The sequence below is a fragment of the Triplophysa dalaica genome, chromosome 12, assembly GCF_015846415.1.
Source record: "Triplophysa dalaica isolate WHDGS20190420 chromosome 12, ASM1584641v1, whole genome shotgun sequence".
Taxonomy (NCBI): Eukaryota; Metazoa; Chordata; class Actinopteri; order Cypriniformes; family Nemacheilidae; genus Triplophysa; species Triplophysa dalaica.
In genome coordinates this window covers 3,808,456-3,824,556 of record NC_079553.1, presented here as the reverse complement: position 1 = coordinate 3,824,556, position 16,101 = coordinate 3,808,456, and the positions used below count along the sequence as shown (strand labels likewise).

General features: G+C 37.3%; 2 protein-coding genes across 2 annotated transcripts; both read left to right on the top strand.

The window, feature by feature from the left end:
• The first annotated feature begins 746 nt into the window (after window positions 1–746).
• akirin1 (akirin 1) lies at window positions 747–7,958 on the top strand. The gene is made up of 5 exons (XM_056763130.1): window positions 747–1,121; window positions 4,427–4,573; window positions 7,053–7,187; window positions 7,341–7,412; window positions 7,536–7,958. Exons 1-5 carry the CDS (start codon window positions 920–922, stop codon window positions 7,544–7,546), a joined length of 567 nt encoding a protein of 188 aa, XP_056619108.1. The 5' UTR covers window positions 747–919; the 3' UTR covers window positions 7,547–7,958.
• An 825-nt stretch (window positions 7,959–8,783) lies between these two features.
• rhbdl2 (rhomboid, veinlet-like 2 (Drosophila)) lies at window positions 8,784–13,964 on the top strand. Its single transcript, XM_056762619.1, has 8 exons — window positions 8,784–9,062; window positions 9,646–9,869; window positions 10,452–10,600; window positions 11,910–12,022; window positions 12,381–12,481; window positions 12,581–12,641; window positions 12,731–12,792; window positions 13,196–13,964. Exons 2-8 carry the CDS (start codon window positions 9,654–9,656, stop codon window positions 13,379–13,381), a joined length of 888 nt encoding a protein of 295 aa, XP_056618597.1. The 5' UTR covers window positions 8,784–9,062; window positions 9,646–9,653; the 3' UTR covers window positions 13,382–13,964.
• Window positions 13,965–16,101: the final 2,137 nt, after the last annotated feature.

The following is a 16,101-nucleotide window of genomic DNA, read 5'->3' as shown; positions in this document are numbered from 1 at the left end:
GCAAAGTAAAAATATAATTTTGTACGCAAGGATATTTTACATAGGCCTAGGCTATTGAACAATAACATACATAGTAATATTATTTGTGTCTATATATATCTACATGTGTAGTTACATGTAAATTATGTGTCATTCTTTATAATATGGTCTAACACTTGTACAGAAATGTTTACTGTGTAAATGTGAACAAGAAATGTCTACTGTAAAGTATTGTATCTCTTTGATACTAGTAAAGCTACATATATGTCATACCTACTGTTGCACTTTATATGGTTGAGCGAAAATAAAGGGATTTGATATATGTAGACCTAGGAAAGTATAGCTTATATAGTATAACATCGTTTTTAGTTAAAATATAGCAAAAGTTTTCTTTACGAAAGCATGTCGTGTAGATTGATAAGATGGTGTTTATTCAAGTCAAGCAAGTAAATTTCACTTTCATTAATAGGTTTGATTTGTAATAACATTTCACGTCACTGGAACCTGTAGGTTGAAGACAGGGCCAAAACAAAAACCTCAACCCACTGGTTGGAGCGCGTACTACTGTTTTATCATCACCCATTAAATAAACTTATTTAAAATAAGAATAACATTAATGTGAAATATGACGCCGTATAAACGTGGATGATTGCCATGTAAAGCGTTTAAATAGGATTTAATTCAAACAAATATCATAAACAAAACTGTTCCCACCCTTTCGAGAATGGTACAGTCCTCGAGCGAGTCGTTTTAGCATTTTTGCTACAAATCTGGCACTTGGTGTTTAAACCGGTGTGGCGAACGTTGGGGGGGCCACCGACACTGTACAAAGCGCAACAACAAAAAAGGCGAAATTAAAAGGGGATTCGACGGCATTTTGTCTTGAAAACATTTAGTTTTATCGTTTGATTTGGGTAATTGTAACGTTCATTCAGCGACCATGGCTTGCGGCGCGACGTTGAAGCGATCCATGGAGTTCGAGGCCCTTCTCAGCCCGCAGTCCCCAAAGCGGAGGAGGTGCAATCCTCTACCCGGGACTCCGACTACTCCTTCCCCGCAGAGGTGCAATCTTCGCCCGCCAACAGAGAGCCCAGTACACTCGATGTCGCCCCAAACTATTGGAGAACACAGGCTAACTCCAGGTGAGAAAGGCTCGATTCTCGCCGTTGAACGTTGGTATGTTTGACATGTAGGAGGGGATGGGGGGTTGTTTAATCTCAGCTAGCCAGCTAACGTTAGTGGTTTTTTGAATTTCGACAGTTCGTTCTTTGAACGTTTCGTCGCGGTTTCCCGAGGGAAGTTTGTACCACCGTTTACGAAGGGATGAGGTGGTGGTTGTAAAGGGTCTGTTTTGGGGTGAAGGAAATTATGCAGTTAGGATGAATAGCTGTTTTGAGCTCCGCTAGCTGAACTGAAAGCGGCAGCTAATGCAGACTAGCTGACACAGAGCTTCATTTAACTCCCGTGGCTTAGTGTGTGAACACAGTCGTCGACTATTACTGTTGAAAACAATACACTTGAAAATGCCTTTGTGTAACTGACTGCCTCTGACCGGGCTGGTTAACGTTTGGCTTACGGCTTGTTGGTTTATTAGCAGGACTGAACTAGTATTTCCAAACAAAGAGGAAATGTAGGTAACGTTATGTGGACCATAGTAAGGTTGCAGTGGCGTAATTTAAGACAAAATACTTCAACCAGGCGTTTGTTAAAATATAAGTGCAAACACGCAATTTCAATAATGCAATGTTAATATTTAATATCATAATTTAATTATCTAATTTCCTTTATACACAGTCTGCTTTGAAAAGGATCTTATGGACTCTTGCCGAACCCGCCCAAATGCCGTTTTTACAGCTTGTAAACGTTTAAATCTTCCGTGACGACACTTGAGATGAGTTAAACCATGAGGGAAATAAGTAAAAATTGCAAACTTGCAACATAATATCAACTTGCATGTTGATGTACATCATGAATTTATGTGCTAGGTTATTCTGTCATACCAGTGCCTGTGTACTTTGTGAAACCAAAGACTATTGTTTTTCAGGAGTAACATCGCTCTTTTTATGTCTCTAGACAGTTATCCACCATTGAGAGGCATTTCTTTTTAGGAGCATCCCTTATTTCCTTTATTTTAGATTTTCTTTATCTAGTTGTCTAATAACAAGGCCATGGACTTCAAATTGCTTATTAATCTGGGGCACATCAACGCCGAACAAAGCAATACCCGCTCCCTGCAGTAACACACCCTAGGCATGGGACCCTAGCTCGGGGGCACTTCCTGGCTGTATGGGGTTTTTAAATTCCCTCCTCAAAGCCCGAAGTGAATGAGACGCCCCATCTCTACACACCCTTAACACTCCCCTCCCCCAAGTCCAGTTCATCCCACACCTCCATTGTAGTCGTATTATCCCTGTTCTGTGGTTTTGGGTCTTGAATCACTTCGCAGGAAGCCACTGTGATTGATTGCTTGGTTTGACCATATAAGGTTACAGTTGCTTAGTAACCTGTTGGACCCAGTCTCAGCATTTGGCAGCATTTGATACCGCCAGCCCAGCAGTGGGAGAGGGGCTTCACCTGTCATTCACAGGGGCTGGCGTTGTTCGTAGACTATCAAAATCTTTGCGTCTTTCTGTGGCGGTGCCTCTAAGTTTTCGTTCGTAGTATATGAACACTTGGAGCCATTTTGAAAGCTTTCTTTGTCTTGTAGTAAAACCATTCGGTGTAGATTTAACAAAGCGATTTGAAAGGAGTGCGTGTGAGAGAGACCCTTATTACAAGATTGTTTAAAATTCCTTTGTGAAGGTTAGGCCCTTATAATGATATCTGGAGCGAAAACCAATGTATTGTTATGATTGAGCCCCTTCATCACACCTCTCCTTGGACACAAAAAGTGTGTTTAACTAAATAAAAACAAATCAAATGAGAGCTGCATTATAAATACAGGAAGTCTCTTCTTCAGTTAGGCTTGTAGCCACACTGCCTGCTTTGCTGGAATGCATTAGCTTCGAGAGAGAGTAGCTGGCACCCCTCGAGTTTCACCCTCTTCCCACCTCTAGTTGATGGCAGACACAACTAAAAGGAAAACCTTGAGCTCTCCACCCAAGATAAGTGCCGCAGTGTCCCATAGATATGTGCGGTCATGTTTGCTTGTGAGATTGAAAGAATTGATATATTCCTCCACGCAACCTTTAAATGACCCACTTTTATAGTTTTAGAGTCATTCCCCTGACCTTTTACTCGATAAATGAAGAGAACATGATTTCAGTCATTAAACTCACGGAAGCCATATTGTTGGTTTGTGCTGTGAGTCGTCTGCTGGTGTCGAAAATTAGGACTGGGGACCAAACCCAACCTAGTTTTCTAGTAAACGAGGCTAAAGAAATTCTTCGACCCCTCCGCAATGCAGCCTAGTCACCTAGATTCAGCTTCCAGAAATAAGCCTGCCCCACCACAAAGCCAAATGAAACCGTCTAGCATCCCTTTTTTCTGATTTGGTATGTTGGGATTGGCTGTGATGACTCATTGGTGACATGGAGTGTCATTTCGGCTGCTTGTAAAAGTGAAGTGAAACCTCATTCTGTACTTTGTGATGGGACTGGTTCTGAATTAAGCAGGATATCCTCTGTGCATAGTGTGTGTGGTTATCTAAGTCATGCAGGGGATAATCGAAGGCACGTCATGTTGTTAATTTTCTCCACCTCAGAATTATTAATCGAAGATAATTAAACATTGGTTAAAGGGACACTTCCCCCAAAAATACAAATTCAGTCTTCATTTACTCGCCCTCGAGTTGTAGCATATCTGTTTAAATGTATTTGTTCTGATGAACACAGAGAAACACATTTGGAAGAAAGCTTGTGACCAACAGTTCTTGGCCACCATTGACTACCATAGTATTTATATATATATATATATATATATATATATATATATATATATATATATATATTTGTTCTGTGTATTGTTATTTGTATGCACCATGGGTCTGAGAGTAACATAATTTCCATCCTCTGTACATGTATGTACTGTACATGTGGCAGAGTTGAGAAATAAAGTAGACTCTTGAGTAGGAAAAAAGTGCCCCAGAACTGTTTGCTTTCCTAACTTCTTCAAAATATCTTCTTTTGTGTTCAACAGAACAAAGAAATGTATAAAGCAATTTTTCTTACTTTGGTAGTATGGAGGTATAGGTAGTAGGGTGGCCAAGAACTGCTCGGTTACAAACATTCTTTCAAATATCTTTCTTGATGTTTATAAGAACAACAAAAACATACAGAATTGGAACAGTTTGAGGGTCTTTAAATGAAGAATTTAGATTTTTGGGGATCTGTTCCTTTAATTTATTCTTTGCGAAAAAACCTGAATGACCCAAAACGGTTGAGGCAAAGGTATTTTCGTTCTGTTGCTAGCTTCGTAATCTTTCAATTGATATTGTTTGTCCCAACAGAGCAAATCTTTCAGAACATTCGTCAGGAGTATAGCCGCTATCAGAGGCGACGGCAGTTGGAAGGGGCCTTCAACCAAACCGAGGCCTGCAGTTCCAATGACGTCCAGAGCTCCAGCCCCTCCCTCACCTCACCAAGTTCTCCCACAGGTCAGTCCGCTCAAAAGCCTTATTCCCAGAAGGATGAAAACCAACTGTTTAGTTATGTCTGATAATTAATCCAAGGAATGACATATTCACATTCAGGTTAATCATTTGTTTATTCGTTTAAACTAATGGTAGCGTTTCTCCATTTGAATTAGGTTTGTTTAGCAAATCCACATGGACATGTATATTACAAAATTAATTATTGTTTTTTCTGAATTTGGTATTTATAGGTATGTGTCTCTGAACTACTAACAATACTTCTCCCAAATTTCCAATAGAAATATAGTTTCCATTTGCATTCATTTGCAGAAAATGAACTGGAGAAACAGGTCAAAGTAATAGAAAAGATGTGATTATTATTATTATTTTTTTAGACCTCAAATACTGCAAGAAACAAGTTCATATTCATTTTGAAGCAATAATACAGTTATATTTGTACATGTATTCACGAGAAGTTCAAAATGATAGTTTATCACTGTTTTCTTGTGTCTTGTCATGCTTGTCAGTCTTTCACAATACTGTTAGATGACTTTGTTACTTATGAGGTTTGATAGTTGAAATTCAACAGACACTGGACTGGAATGGGCATAATACATCTAGAAATGCTGATTAAATGAACATTTTGAATGGTGCCTTAATTTTGAATGGTCTCTTAATTAAAAAGTCTCTATATATAAAATAAACCCAGTTTATAGATAAATAAACCCAGACAGTGTGATGATTGACATTCCACTGTGTCAGCTAGTTTCCACATTAAAAATGCCCGTGAATTTTTTTATTTTAAAAATATTGAACTTATGTTAGAGGAGGGAAAAGTGTGATACTTGAGACATAAAAGTAGCAAGGCTATGTAGTAAATTATTGTTTCTGGACAATAGCTTTCCTGTGGCTCATTGATTAGAGCATGCAAAGGTCATGGGTTCGCACCCAGGGATTGCGCATAGTCAGAAATAAATGTTTAATACAATGCAATGTAAGTCCCTTTGGATAAAGCATTGGCCAAAAGCATGAATGTAAATAGCTAGACAGTGTATTGGTCATTTTTAATTTGACTGAAGAATCCATCCATGTCATTAAAGGCGCAGTTTGTAAAATCTGCTGCTAGGGGGCACACATTCAAAACAGATATGTTAAAAACAACAACAACTGCGTAGCTTGAAGTTTTGAAGAAGCTGGAAAATTGGAACTGTCTTCTAGACAAAAACTAGACACTCATGGTAAATTAAAAAAAGACATTCAAATCTGGTTGATCGATATAAAAATCATACGTTTTCTGTCAGTAAAGGAATCTAAACAGTTACTCATCTGTCTAGTAAAACGCATGCTAAATCAATGTCTAGTAAAAATGTCTATGTTGACAGAACCAGCTGCAAACGGTAAAGAATAATTGTGCTCCATAACGACGGAGCATAACAAGATAGTTGCTAGATAGACTCTACAAGCTTATACTTTCACATTTGTCCACGAGGCTGTTTTGTCATGGTTTCTATGGCAGTAAATGCAGAAACCGAGGGTAATGCCAGAGACTGTTCTTAAGTTGATGCAAGGTCTAGCCACCTCAGCCAATCATATAACAGCGTCTAGTTTGCTTTCCTGCGTTCCGTAATTTCTTTTTTGACTAAAGGTTGCAGGCTTACCATCTAGAGTGGATATGACGCCATTGACAGGCGACCTCCAGACATGGCCCTGTGTCACTGATTAAAATGACAATTTTCTTACGATTTACAAATCGTTGGAAACTTTTGAGATATTGTAAGTACTCAAATTAACAAAATATATAACACTGTTAGTGGCTTTTGGAAATTCTAAAAAGTCACAAACTGTATCTTTAAATAATCATTCTAATAATTTACAAGATGCACTTGAACATTAATTTTTATTAATTTTGCATATATATTTTTTGGGGGGGAGTTTATAAAAGAGTCTGCGTTAAAAACGCAACCAGTGTATTATCCTTTCAAAAAACAGTGCCTCAGTTTATTTCCTAAACATTACAGACATAGTCTGGTTTATCTCTGCTACATTAGCCAAGAAATGCAAGATTAAACATCAACATTGTGGCATCAAAGAGCATGAGAACTTGATGAGCTAAAACAGTAATCTTTGAAATGGTGCTCGGTTTTATGTATTATCACAGCTGTGAGGTCCTTCATATGTTGTCTTTTCGCCAGCACAACACAAGATGTTTTTAGGCGTGCATGAATGTTTCGAATAAAATATCTATTTGTATATGCTGTTAACCACTATTTGTCTCGATGTTGGTTTAATGTGTTTGACGTGTATGTGTGTGTGAGAACATATACAGTTTGACAACACAAAACCGATTGTAATGATTAAGTATCAAAGAGGTCTGTCACGACTAGAACAAATGTCAATACCAAATATTAAAAGTATATTCAAATTAATTTAAAGAGTGTCATACACGTGTGCACTTCCTAGTGACTCTTGTGTTTAATTCAGCTTTCTGTATAATTGCTTTTAGGTGCCTCATCCTTGAAGAAGGACCAGCCACTCTTCACACTGAGGCAGGTTGGCTATTTGTGCGAGCGCCTTATCAAAGACCACGAGGAGAAGATCCGTGAAGAGTACGAACAGATACTAAACACAAAGCTGGCAGGTAAAACAATGGCAGTTCCACATCATGATAATATCTAAAAGTTTTGCGTTTTCATTTCAAATATGTTTGAAATATTATTAAAGAACCAAGTTTTTCTTAATGAGAAATAAAAAAATTTGTGTAATGATTTTGATCTTAATCTGCTTTCCCAAGAACAATACGAGTCCTTCGTGAAATTCACACAGGATCAGATTATGCGAAGATATGGCACCAGGCCTGCAAGCTGTAAGTAAAACTTTCCTGCTGGAGTTTGTTAGCCAGTAAACATTCTCTCAAAAGATTTGATTGTTGTTGGCTTCCATCCCATTCCAAATGATGTTTTTTTATAGTCTTCTCTTTGTTTTACAGATGTGTCTTGAAGAGCATTGTAGATGGTACTACCCCTCAGAAACCGGTTTCTGTAGAACCGGCCCCATTTGTTTCATTTGAAATTTCCTCCTTTTACTATGTTTTCTTTTTCCCAATAAGTGCTTGGGTGCCATGGTCTATCCACATTTAACTCATTTTTATCGCTGAACCTGTTACTGATAGCCCAACACCAAACACGCATATCTAGATGCATTCTAAGGAAGTTTAATCTTTAAAGATTTGTGGGAAAACATGTCAAACTACCGCTGTATAAAGCTTGGCTGATGTGATCATCTCTGTTTAATGTAACGTGACTGACCTGCAGCAGATATACCAGACTCTCCCTATTTCTTCGATCTGTTTTTTAACTCTCCATAAACGTTTTCTCTTTTTTTGACAAATAAAAGATATGTGAAAAGTCAAGCGTGTTTTTCTCTTAATTTGTATATGCAGGTGTGAAACTGACCTCACGCCCTATGTTGCAGCGGCGCCACCATCTTGGGAGGATCAGACTGCTGCTATTGTTGTTTTGATATGTACAAGTCCATTACTTGTTTTGTATGATACATTTAGAAAGTGAAAGAACCAGGGGCTTTTCCTGAAAGACTCTGTGCAATGCTATTGCAGTTTTATATGTAAATATGATTCTGGTGTAAGAATAAACAAAAACACTGCATTGAACACACCAGCAGCCACTCTCCTAAGATGGCGCAACATTCAACGCGTCGTGACGTTCTGTTTGAATGCAAGAAACCTGGCTGTTGATATTATGTCGCCCTCCTGTGGCATCTATATTAAGCGCTCTTAAGGTGCTCATCTATCCCTAGTAAAACTGTGGTTTTAATGGTTTTATTTTTTAAACATAGTAGTTTTATGTTGGTTTGCGCACAGTTTTGGCACACAGACGCTTAACGCAAAATGACATTACACATTTTGCAGACGCTCCAAAGCGACTTACAAGTAGAAGGGCATATAAACATTTTCTCAGAAGGCCATGCTACTAAGAGGATTAAAGCTGGAGATAGCAAAGGAGAGAATGAACAAAAAATATTTAATTTTCTTGACAGAGTTATTGGAGGGCCAGCCAATATATGCTTGCAGTAGTCCAGTCTTTATATGACCAGAGCTTGGACTGTCAGTTGAAAGCATGCTCCGACAGGGACGATCTGCTTTTCCTCATGTTGTAGAGCACATACCTGCAAGAATGTATGTTAATGAGATCACGTGACTCCAGGTGTGGCAGTTTGCGGAAGCTCAGGTAGAGAGTGCAGTCTACCAAACTTTTGCAGGTCAGAGGTTGTTTATTTCAGAAAAGTCGACATCACAGACCCCCCATTTAGATGAAAGAGGAAGGAAGACTGTAACCGGAAAAGCTGGATGCAAGACTATAAATATTGTCAGCACGTACGTCTTTAGGTCCTAGGGAGCTTCGCAACGGGTTCTGCATGTATATTATACTGAAAGATTTAAAGGTTTATTTTATTCGTGTGTTTTTTTTTGAGAGGTGACGGGGAGAAGACAAATAAGGTATGTTCGCTTTTGTGCAGATACATACATTGCAATGTAGTTTTATGGTTTAAAACACCGGATGTTTTCCAGCTCAAAATGAATTGTTAAATGAAACTTATTAAAAACGCTTTCGTTAGGTTACCGCCACATTTTAAGATTGTCTCCAAAGTTTCTGGTTGTGATGTTTTTTAACAATAAAAGAACATTCCGATGATTTATGATAATAAAGCCTCTACATACAGGATAAGTTTGTTTATATGGGAAGCACAACTCCGGAAGAGAGAGTATCCAAACTTTCCCAATCTGCAATAATATACACTTCCGTTCAAACGTCGAGATTTACTTAGATTCTCCCGATGTTACTATGGGATTGGAAGTAATTGTGTCTTGAAGAAGTTATCATCTATAGGGTTTTATTTATGCTTTTTTTTAAATTAAGATCAATTAATTCATATTTCCTTGTTTTGTTTATTGACAATATGTTCAATTGTGAAAAGACGTGTTCTTTACATTCTTTTGCCATGAACTATAATGACTTTGTTGGTGTAGATGGAGACAAATTACTTTTCACCCACTTGAAATGTTTCTTTAATATAAAAAGATAGAGAAATGGACAATGACATTGAAGAACAGGACACATTTCCGGTGGAGAGGGACGGAGAAGATGAGAATCAAGGAACTCAAAGGAGACGGGGACGGCGGGTGGAGAAATTTCAAAAGAATGTTTCTAAATGGATGCTGCCCGAAGAGCTACAAGAGACGTATTTGGAGCGAGCCAACTGCTGCCCTCCTCCTATCTTCATCATCCTTGTCAGCATAGTAGAGGTATATTCAAATATTTGATATGAAACCTTTATATTATATAAAGCTTGGCAGTAGTGTAATTCATTCTTTTTTTAGGTATAGGAACCACTGTTTACAGCAACCTGTGGATTTCCACTAATGTTTTTTTAATTGGTGTATGGCCTTAAAAAAAAACAGAGATTATTTTGAGCTCATCTCTCCACTTTTCCATTTGTGCATGCCACATCTTTTAGCCACAAAGTTTAAAAAGCCAGATTAATTGATGTTGCCACTGGATGTCTAACTCAAAGACAGAACATTTAAAAAAACAAATCTCTCAGGATTATGAACATTTACATTTATTCATTTAGCTTTTATCCGAGGAGACTTCAAAGGAGTATGTAACATATACCCCCAAATAAGAAATATGAAAAGCCATTCTTCTCTGTAACCACAGTTCCAAGTAGTTATTAGCGCAATTCATTTTCTTCATTCATACTGACCACATGTGCGGTATTGTCCATTTATCCATTCTTCTCCATACATAATCTATTACTGTCATAAATATGACATAATAAATTGTGCCCTGGAATCAGTGTCAACATTTTTTTCAACTTGTGACAGTTGGGAGTGTTCATCTACTATGCAGTATGGAAGCCCCAGAAGCAATGGATAACTATAGGAGTGGGAATCTGGGAGAGTCCTCTTACCTACAAACCTGAACTTCGTGAACAGGCGTGGAGGTTTATATCCTACATGTTTGTGCACGCTGGGTAAGGGATAATGCTGCTTTCTTCCACTTGTTTCTGTAGAAGTACGACTTTCTATTGTTGGGCAGGTTGTAAAGGTCCCATTGTAACACGGTTTGTTTAGCGTATTCCAGCGCATAATGGGAAAATGGGAATAAACGAGTGAAAAAATCAAAAGAACCTTTTATGACGTCATTTAAAATGATGGTTCGTCCAAAATGAAAATTCTGTTATTGTTTCACCCTCTTTTCATTTCAAACCAGTATGATTTTCTTGCTTCTGAAAAAACATAAAAGAAGATCATTTGAAGAAAGTTGGTAACCAAAGCCCCGGCACCCATTTACTTCTACTGTATGGACACAAAATCAATTAAACAAAAGTATTCCTGTAACGTCTGTTCCTCCACCAAGGGGCCACAAAATGGCAACCAGAGCAAAGTAGCTGAAATTCAGCACGTAAGGGATGCAAAAAAAATTCTCGGACAGTCACAGAGCTACAGTCTCGCTTGTTGACCACCTCAGTAGGATTTCCCGGTTGTCGATGCATACCGATCCAGTCAAAATGGAGTGCCAAATCCATCTATAAGCAGATCAAAGTCCAGATCCTTAGCCAGGATTCTGTGAACGCCATGACGCCAACTGTCTCCGTATTCCCGAAGAAACCAAACATTTCTTTGTAACTCATCAAGTATGTTTCGTAGGGACTGAACATTCCCCATAATAACCAAAGATGGCAAAGGTTTTTTTCTTCAATCGCATTCAACACCTGGCACAGACTTAATATGCTCCGTCCTGAGAATGCAATCGGGAAACTGAAGATGTTAATGCTGTCTGCGGATTAGATTCGGCGTATTCCACTCAAGTAATTGATCCCTGGTGTGTCGTAGCCTCAGAGATCGAAACGTGGTCCCATGACAGACAAGAATCTGGTTCATAAAAGTCCAGAAAGCATCAATAATTAGCAGCTCCATTGGTTCAGGTGAGGAGTATAAAGTTTAAAGCGCTTGTTCATGTCAAACATAAATCCCAACCATAACAAATCAGACACAAACTCTCTGAAAACGGAACACACAGGATGCTGAAAATCCCGTTGCTTGTTGCTGCCTCCGGATGCACCCTAAGGTGTTCTGCAGAAGAAAGTCAAACAGGTTTGAAATGACAAGAGGATGAGTAAATAATGACAGAATTTTAATTTCTGGGTGACTTGAACTTGTTCTACTGTGGAATGACCGATCTGATGTGTTTCTGGATCAGACATTAATACCTTATCGGTGTTTGATATGTATTTGACTTTCTTTGATCTTTGATATGTACTTTGATCTTTCTTTATTCAGGGTGGAACATATCATGGGTAACTTGCTGATGCAGCTACTTCTGGGCATTCCTCTGGAGCTGGTGCATAAGGGCTTTGAAGTGGGCATGGTCTATATGGCTGGGGTACTTGCAGGTAGGCATTTGGATGTATAATTAGTAATTTTCATTTATTTATTTTTTTAGATATTACTGTATGTGCACAGGTGCGAGGACATTCTATTTAAAATGGTTGTTCAACCAAAAATAAAACTTCTGTCATCATTTACCCTATTATCATTTTAAACCGGCACATTTCACTTGCATTGGTTTTGTGTCCATACAATTACCAACTTTCTTCAAAATATCTTCTTTTGTGTTCTGTGGAAGAAATAAAGTTTGAAATTTAAATGTTGACAGAACTCTTATTTTTGGGTGAACTATCAATTGAAATTAGAACTCTTGGCGCTTATTTTAGTCTTATAACACACTGAAATGTTTAAACCCACTTTCAGGGTCTCTTGCCAGCTCCATTTTTGATCCTCGCAGCGCCCTTGTGGGGGCCTCGGGTGGTGTGTATGCCCTTATGGGTGGTTACTTCATGAACGCTGTGGTGGTGAGTAGATTTAGTCATTTTCGATGGTCTGTATATTTACATAGAATCTTCTGATTGAAACTGTATATTTAAACACCACCAAATTCCATTTTCCCATAGAATTTCAAGGAAATGAGTCTGGTTTTCGGAATTTTTCGCATCCTAATGATTGTTCTGATTGGTATGTCATGTATTTTTTCGCTTTACACTCATTTTAAATTAACTAAACTAGAAGCATTAATCATTTTTAATAATACAACTCTCTTCCAGTTGGGACAGATGTTGCCTTTGCTCTGTACAGAAGATTTCTTACTGATGACAGTGGCATGAAGGTAAGACTCATAATTATGGTTCATAATCCAAACAATTAAATGTTCAAAGTATAACAAAGGATGATCTTTTATTTATTGGAAAAATGTTAAGTTGCACTTCTAATATAATCTATTGTTCAAGAAGGAAAATTAAGTATGTTTCTCTTATAGGGGATTTTATTTTAACGGTTTCTTTATTTTGGGAAAAGAGAACCAGATTACCTGGTTTTCTTTATGCTTTGGGCTATAGACTTGGATAAGAATTTACAGCAAGCATTTACTCATTATATTCATTACAGGCTCGATTACTAGTCTTTAAAACTAGGTCCCTTATATCGGAGCTTTCAGTTATTATTTGGCTAAATTATACCAAATGTAATATCAAATTTCATGCAGAAGGTCCTACATTTTTTTTATTTGTCAGGTCTCTTTTGTGGCCCACATTGGGGGTGGAGTAGCAGGCATGACCATTGGTTATGTGTTCTTCACTAACTACAATAAAAAACTCCTAAAAGACCCACGCTTCTGGATGTGTATCGTGGGATACATTGCCTTCCTTTTATTTGCTGTCATTTTTAATATCTTTTTGTCACCGGCATCCTCAATGTAAGGGTGTTTATATGTAATGGTTAAAGCCATACCATTGTTCACATTGGATCAACAAGTTTTATGACTGTAAAGCTAGATGCTACAACACTAAACAAAGAAAGTTTGGTATTTGACTTTATATATTTAATTCACATAACAATGTTAAATTTACATTTACAAGTCCAAAGAATGTTTTAATATGATGTTTTGTACTTTGTGTATTCTCTTGTTTGTTTTTATTATGGACCATAAATGTTTATCATATGTTATGAAATTACTTTATAGTTTTAGCTATTGTAACTTATTTTGTTGCTTTTACCAAAAACTATTTGTAGATGGTAGCACTGCTCAGCATGTGCCAGACCTTTACCTAAGATCACCACTTTTAGTTTTAACATAGTGTTGCATAAGCCCTTGACCTGTCAACCATATGAAATTGTGTCATATAAATGTTAATGTCATCAATTACATTACATTTGTACCTCTAGTTATCATTTCGTAGTTTAGAGATTTGATGTTAATTGTTTTTCTCCTCTATTGGTTAAAACTTTCTTAGGTTCTGTTTGGATAATAACGATTATTTTTTAATAAAATTTTAAACCGAATACTTGCCTATTTTCTCCCTCAGTTCTGTTTAAGTTGTCCCCATAAAAGATAATGGATTATAGGTCAATAAAGATGCATTGTTCTTGCCAGCCTAAACGGAACTTTCCGTGGTTTCAATGCAATACTTTTTTGCAGAAATAATGGCACATTAGTGATTTCTAGCGTTTTTGTTCTCAGTCAAGTTTTATAAACGAAAGTATGCTAACTCTATTCTACTTTAATTTCGTTTTTCAACCGTCAGCTTTCAACGTATTATTCAGAAATGTACAGCAATTGGCAACATCTGATGTTACCCGAGTCCTCTAAGGCTATTCAAGGATAAGATACAGGGTTCATGATAACAGGCCGTAGGCTTGTATCAGACATTTTCCCCTATCTGACCAATCAGATCAGCTTTATGACCAGCAGAACAATAAACCAGTACCAAGAATACCAGAGAGGAAATCAATGTGAAAATCACTCACCCGTAGAATAATATATATTAAACTAATTCAGTGTTGTATGTAGAAAATGATTGACTGCCTTAGACACCTAAACGTACATCAAAAATGTAATCTTTTGGCACTGACTGCATGCAAAAAATGAGCAGTGTTTTATTGCTGCAACATGATACTGTCTTCGGAGCGAAGAACCTTTTGAAGCAGCTTTTTTAAGAGTATAAGTTGTGTAGAGAGCATAAATGAGTGAGCTGCTACTCGGATAAGTCAACCTTTTTCAGTAAACAGGAAAATATTAAACAACACAAATATTATTGTTACATTTGTTAACATTTAAACACAGAACATAAATGAACTTGACTCATTAATATGGTTTTTGTGGGGATGGACATTGCATTAAAAAGAAAATTCATCATGGAGCATGAAAAGCATTTTAGCAAACCTATTAAGCTTTTATTATGTCAAATTCCCATAGCATGTCATAGCACGGTTTTATTAGACTCTTTAATTTAGTTAATTATCAAAAACATGCCCAATACAAACCAGATTGTGCAATGAATTAAGAGACTCGCTCTATGAAACAGGGTTTGCCTTATATGCCCCTAAAAGAACGTCACAGGCCTCTGCTGAAACCAACAAATGCATATTAGTGAGTGTAATGGGGTTGCACCATCGATTTCTTTTAAATGGAATAAAATATCGCCACAACTGGCAGACAACTTAATTACACTGGGCAGAACCCAGCAGAGTATGAAATCGGACATGACCGATTGATTCTGTTTCATATTGATTAATAAAAATAGTGCCAACACAGACTGTGTGGGAAAGTGACCACTCATGGATAACACACCACGCTTTTTGTTGTGTTCTTTTACATTACACAAATAATGTCATTTTGGTTTTCTGTGCATAATCAGGAAAAAGGTTAAAAAGACAACAAACCTGTGGGACATTTTTGCATTTCAACAATTTTACTTCAAGGGATAGTTCAACAAAATTATTTCACCATTACCCTCATGTCATTCAACACCTGTATGACTTTATTCTGCAGAACACAAAAATATTTTGATGACTGTTTGTAACCAAATGTTGGCTCCTATTGACTGCCCTTGTATATGGACATAAAACCATCGACACATTTCTCAAAATATCTTTTTGTGCTCTACAAAAAAACGTTAAACGCAGTTCATGAATGACATGATGGTGAAAAAAATAGAAACCAACAAAAAAATAAAAAAAATAATGTAATTAAGAGTTATAATGGGAATTGTTTTGGTCTCTGTGGGTCTCTGCTGTTGGGTGAGATGGTGTGAATGGTAATCAATAGAACACCATTAAATCCTACCGGAATAAAACCCAAAACACACTACATACATTTTGTGATGGGTTCAATGGTAAACAACTAAAAGTTTATAGTGGTATTTGTAATGAAAACCATTAGGATTTGTATTGTTTTCAGCTGGATAACATGCAATGAGCCTGTCTGGAAACATGGGGACATCTCTAATAGCTAAGAGGAGTTTATCATAACATCTTTTATTTACGCTTGGCATACTTTGGCAGCGTTGCTGCGCTGAATCAATTCAATGTTCGTTTCATGTTTACAGCAGTGTACTTGGTTATTGACACACTGTATGCTGCTGGCATTCAGAAGCAGCCGGCTTGCCAACAGACCCTGTTTATTCTGACACCAACAGAG

Bases quoted from the DNA above. Each gene is read 5' to 3' on its own strand.
- akirin1 (XM_056763130.1), top strand. From the start codon at position 920: ATGGCTTGCGGCGCGACGTTGAAGCGATCCATGGAGTTCGAGGCCCTT. The intron at 1,122-4,426 runs GTGAGAAAGGCT...TTGTCCCAACAG, and splicing joins AGAACACAGGCTAACTCCAG to AGCAAATCTTTCAGAACATT. The intron at 4,574-7,052 runs GTCAGTCCGCTC...AATTGCTTTTAG, and splicing joins CTCACCAAGTTCTCCCACAG to GTGCCTCATCCTTGAAGAAG.
- rhbdl2 (XM_056762619.1), top strand. From the start codon at position 9,654: ATGGACAATGACATTGAAGAACAGGACACATTTCCGGTGGAGAGGGAC. The intron at 12,023-12,380 runs GTAGGCATTTGG...ACCCACTTTCAG, and splicing joins TATGGCTGGGGTACTTGCAG to GGTCTCTTGCCAGCTCCATT. The intron at 12,482-12,580 runs GTGAGTAGATTT...ATTTTCCCATAG, and splicing joins ACTTCATGAACGCTGTGGTG to AATTTCAAGGAAATGAGTCT.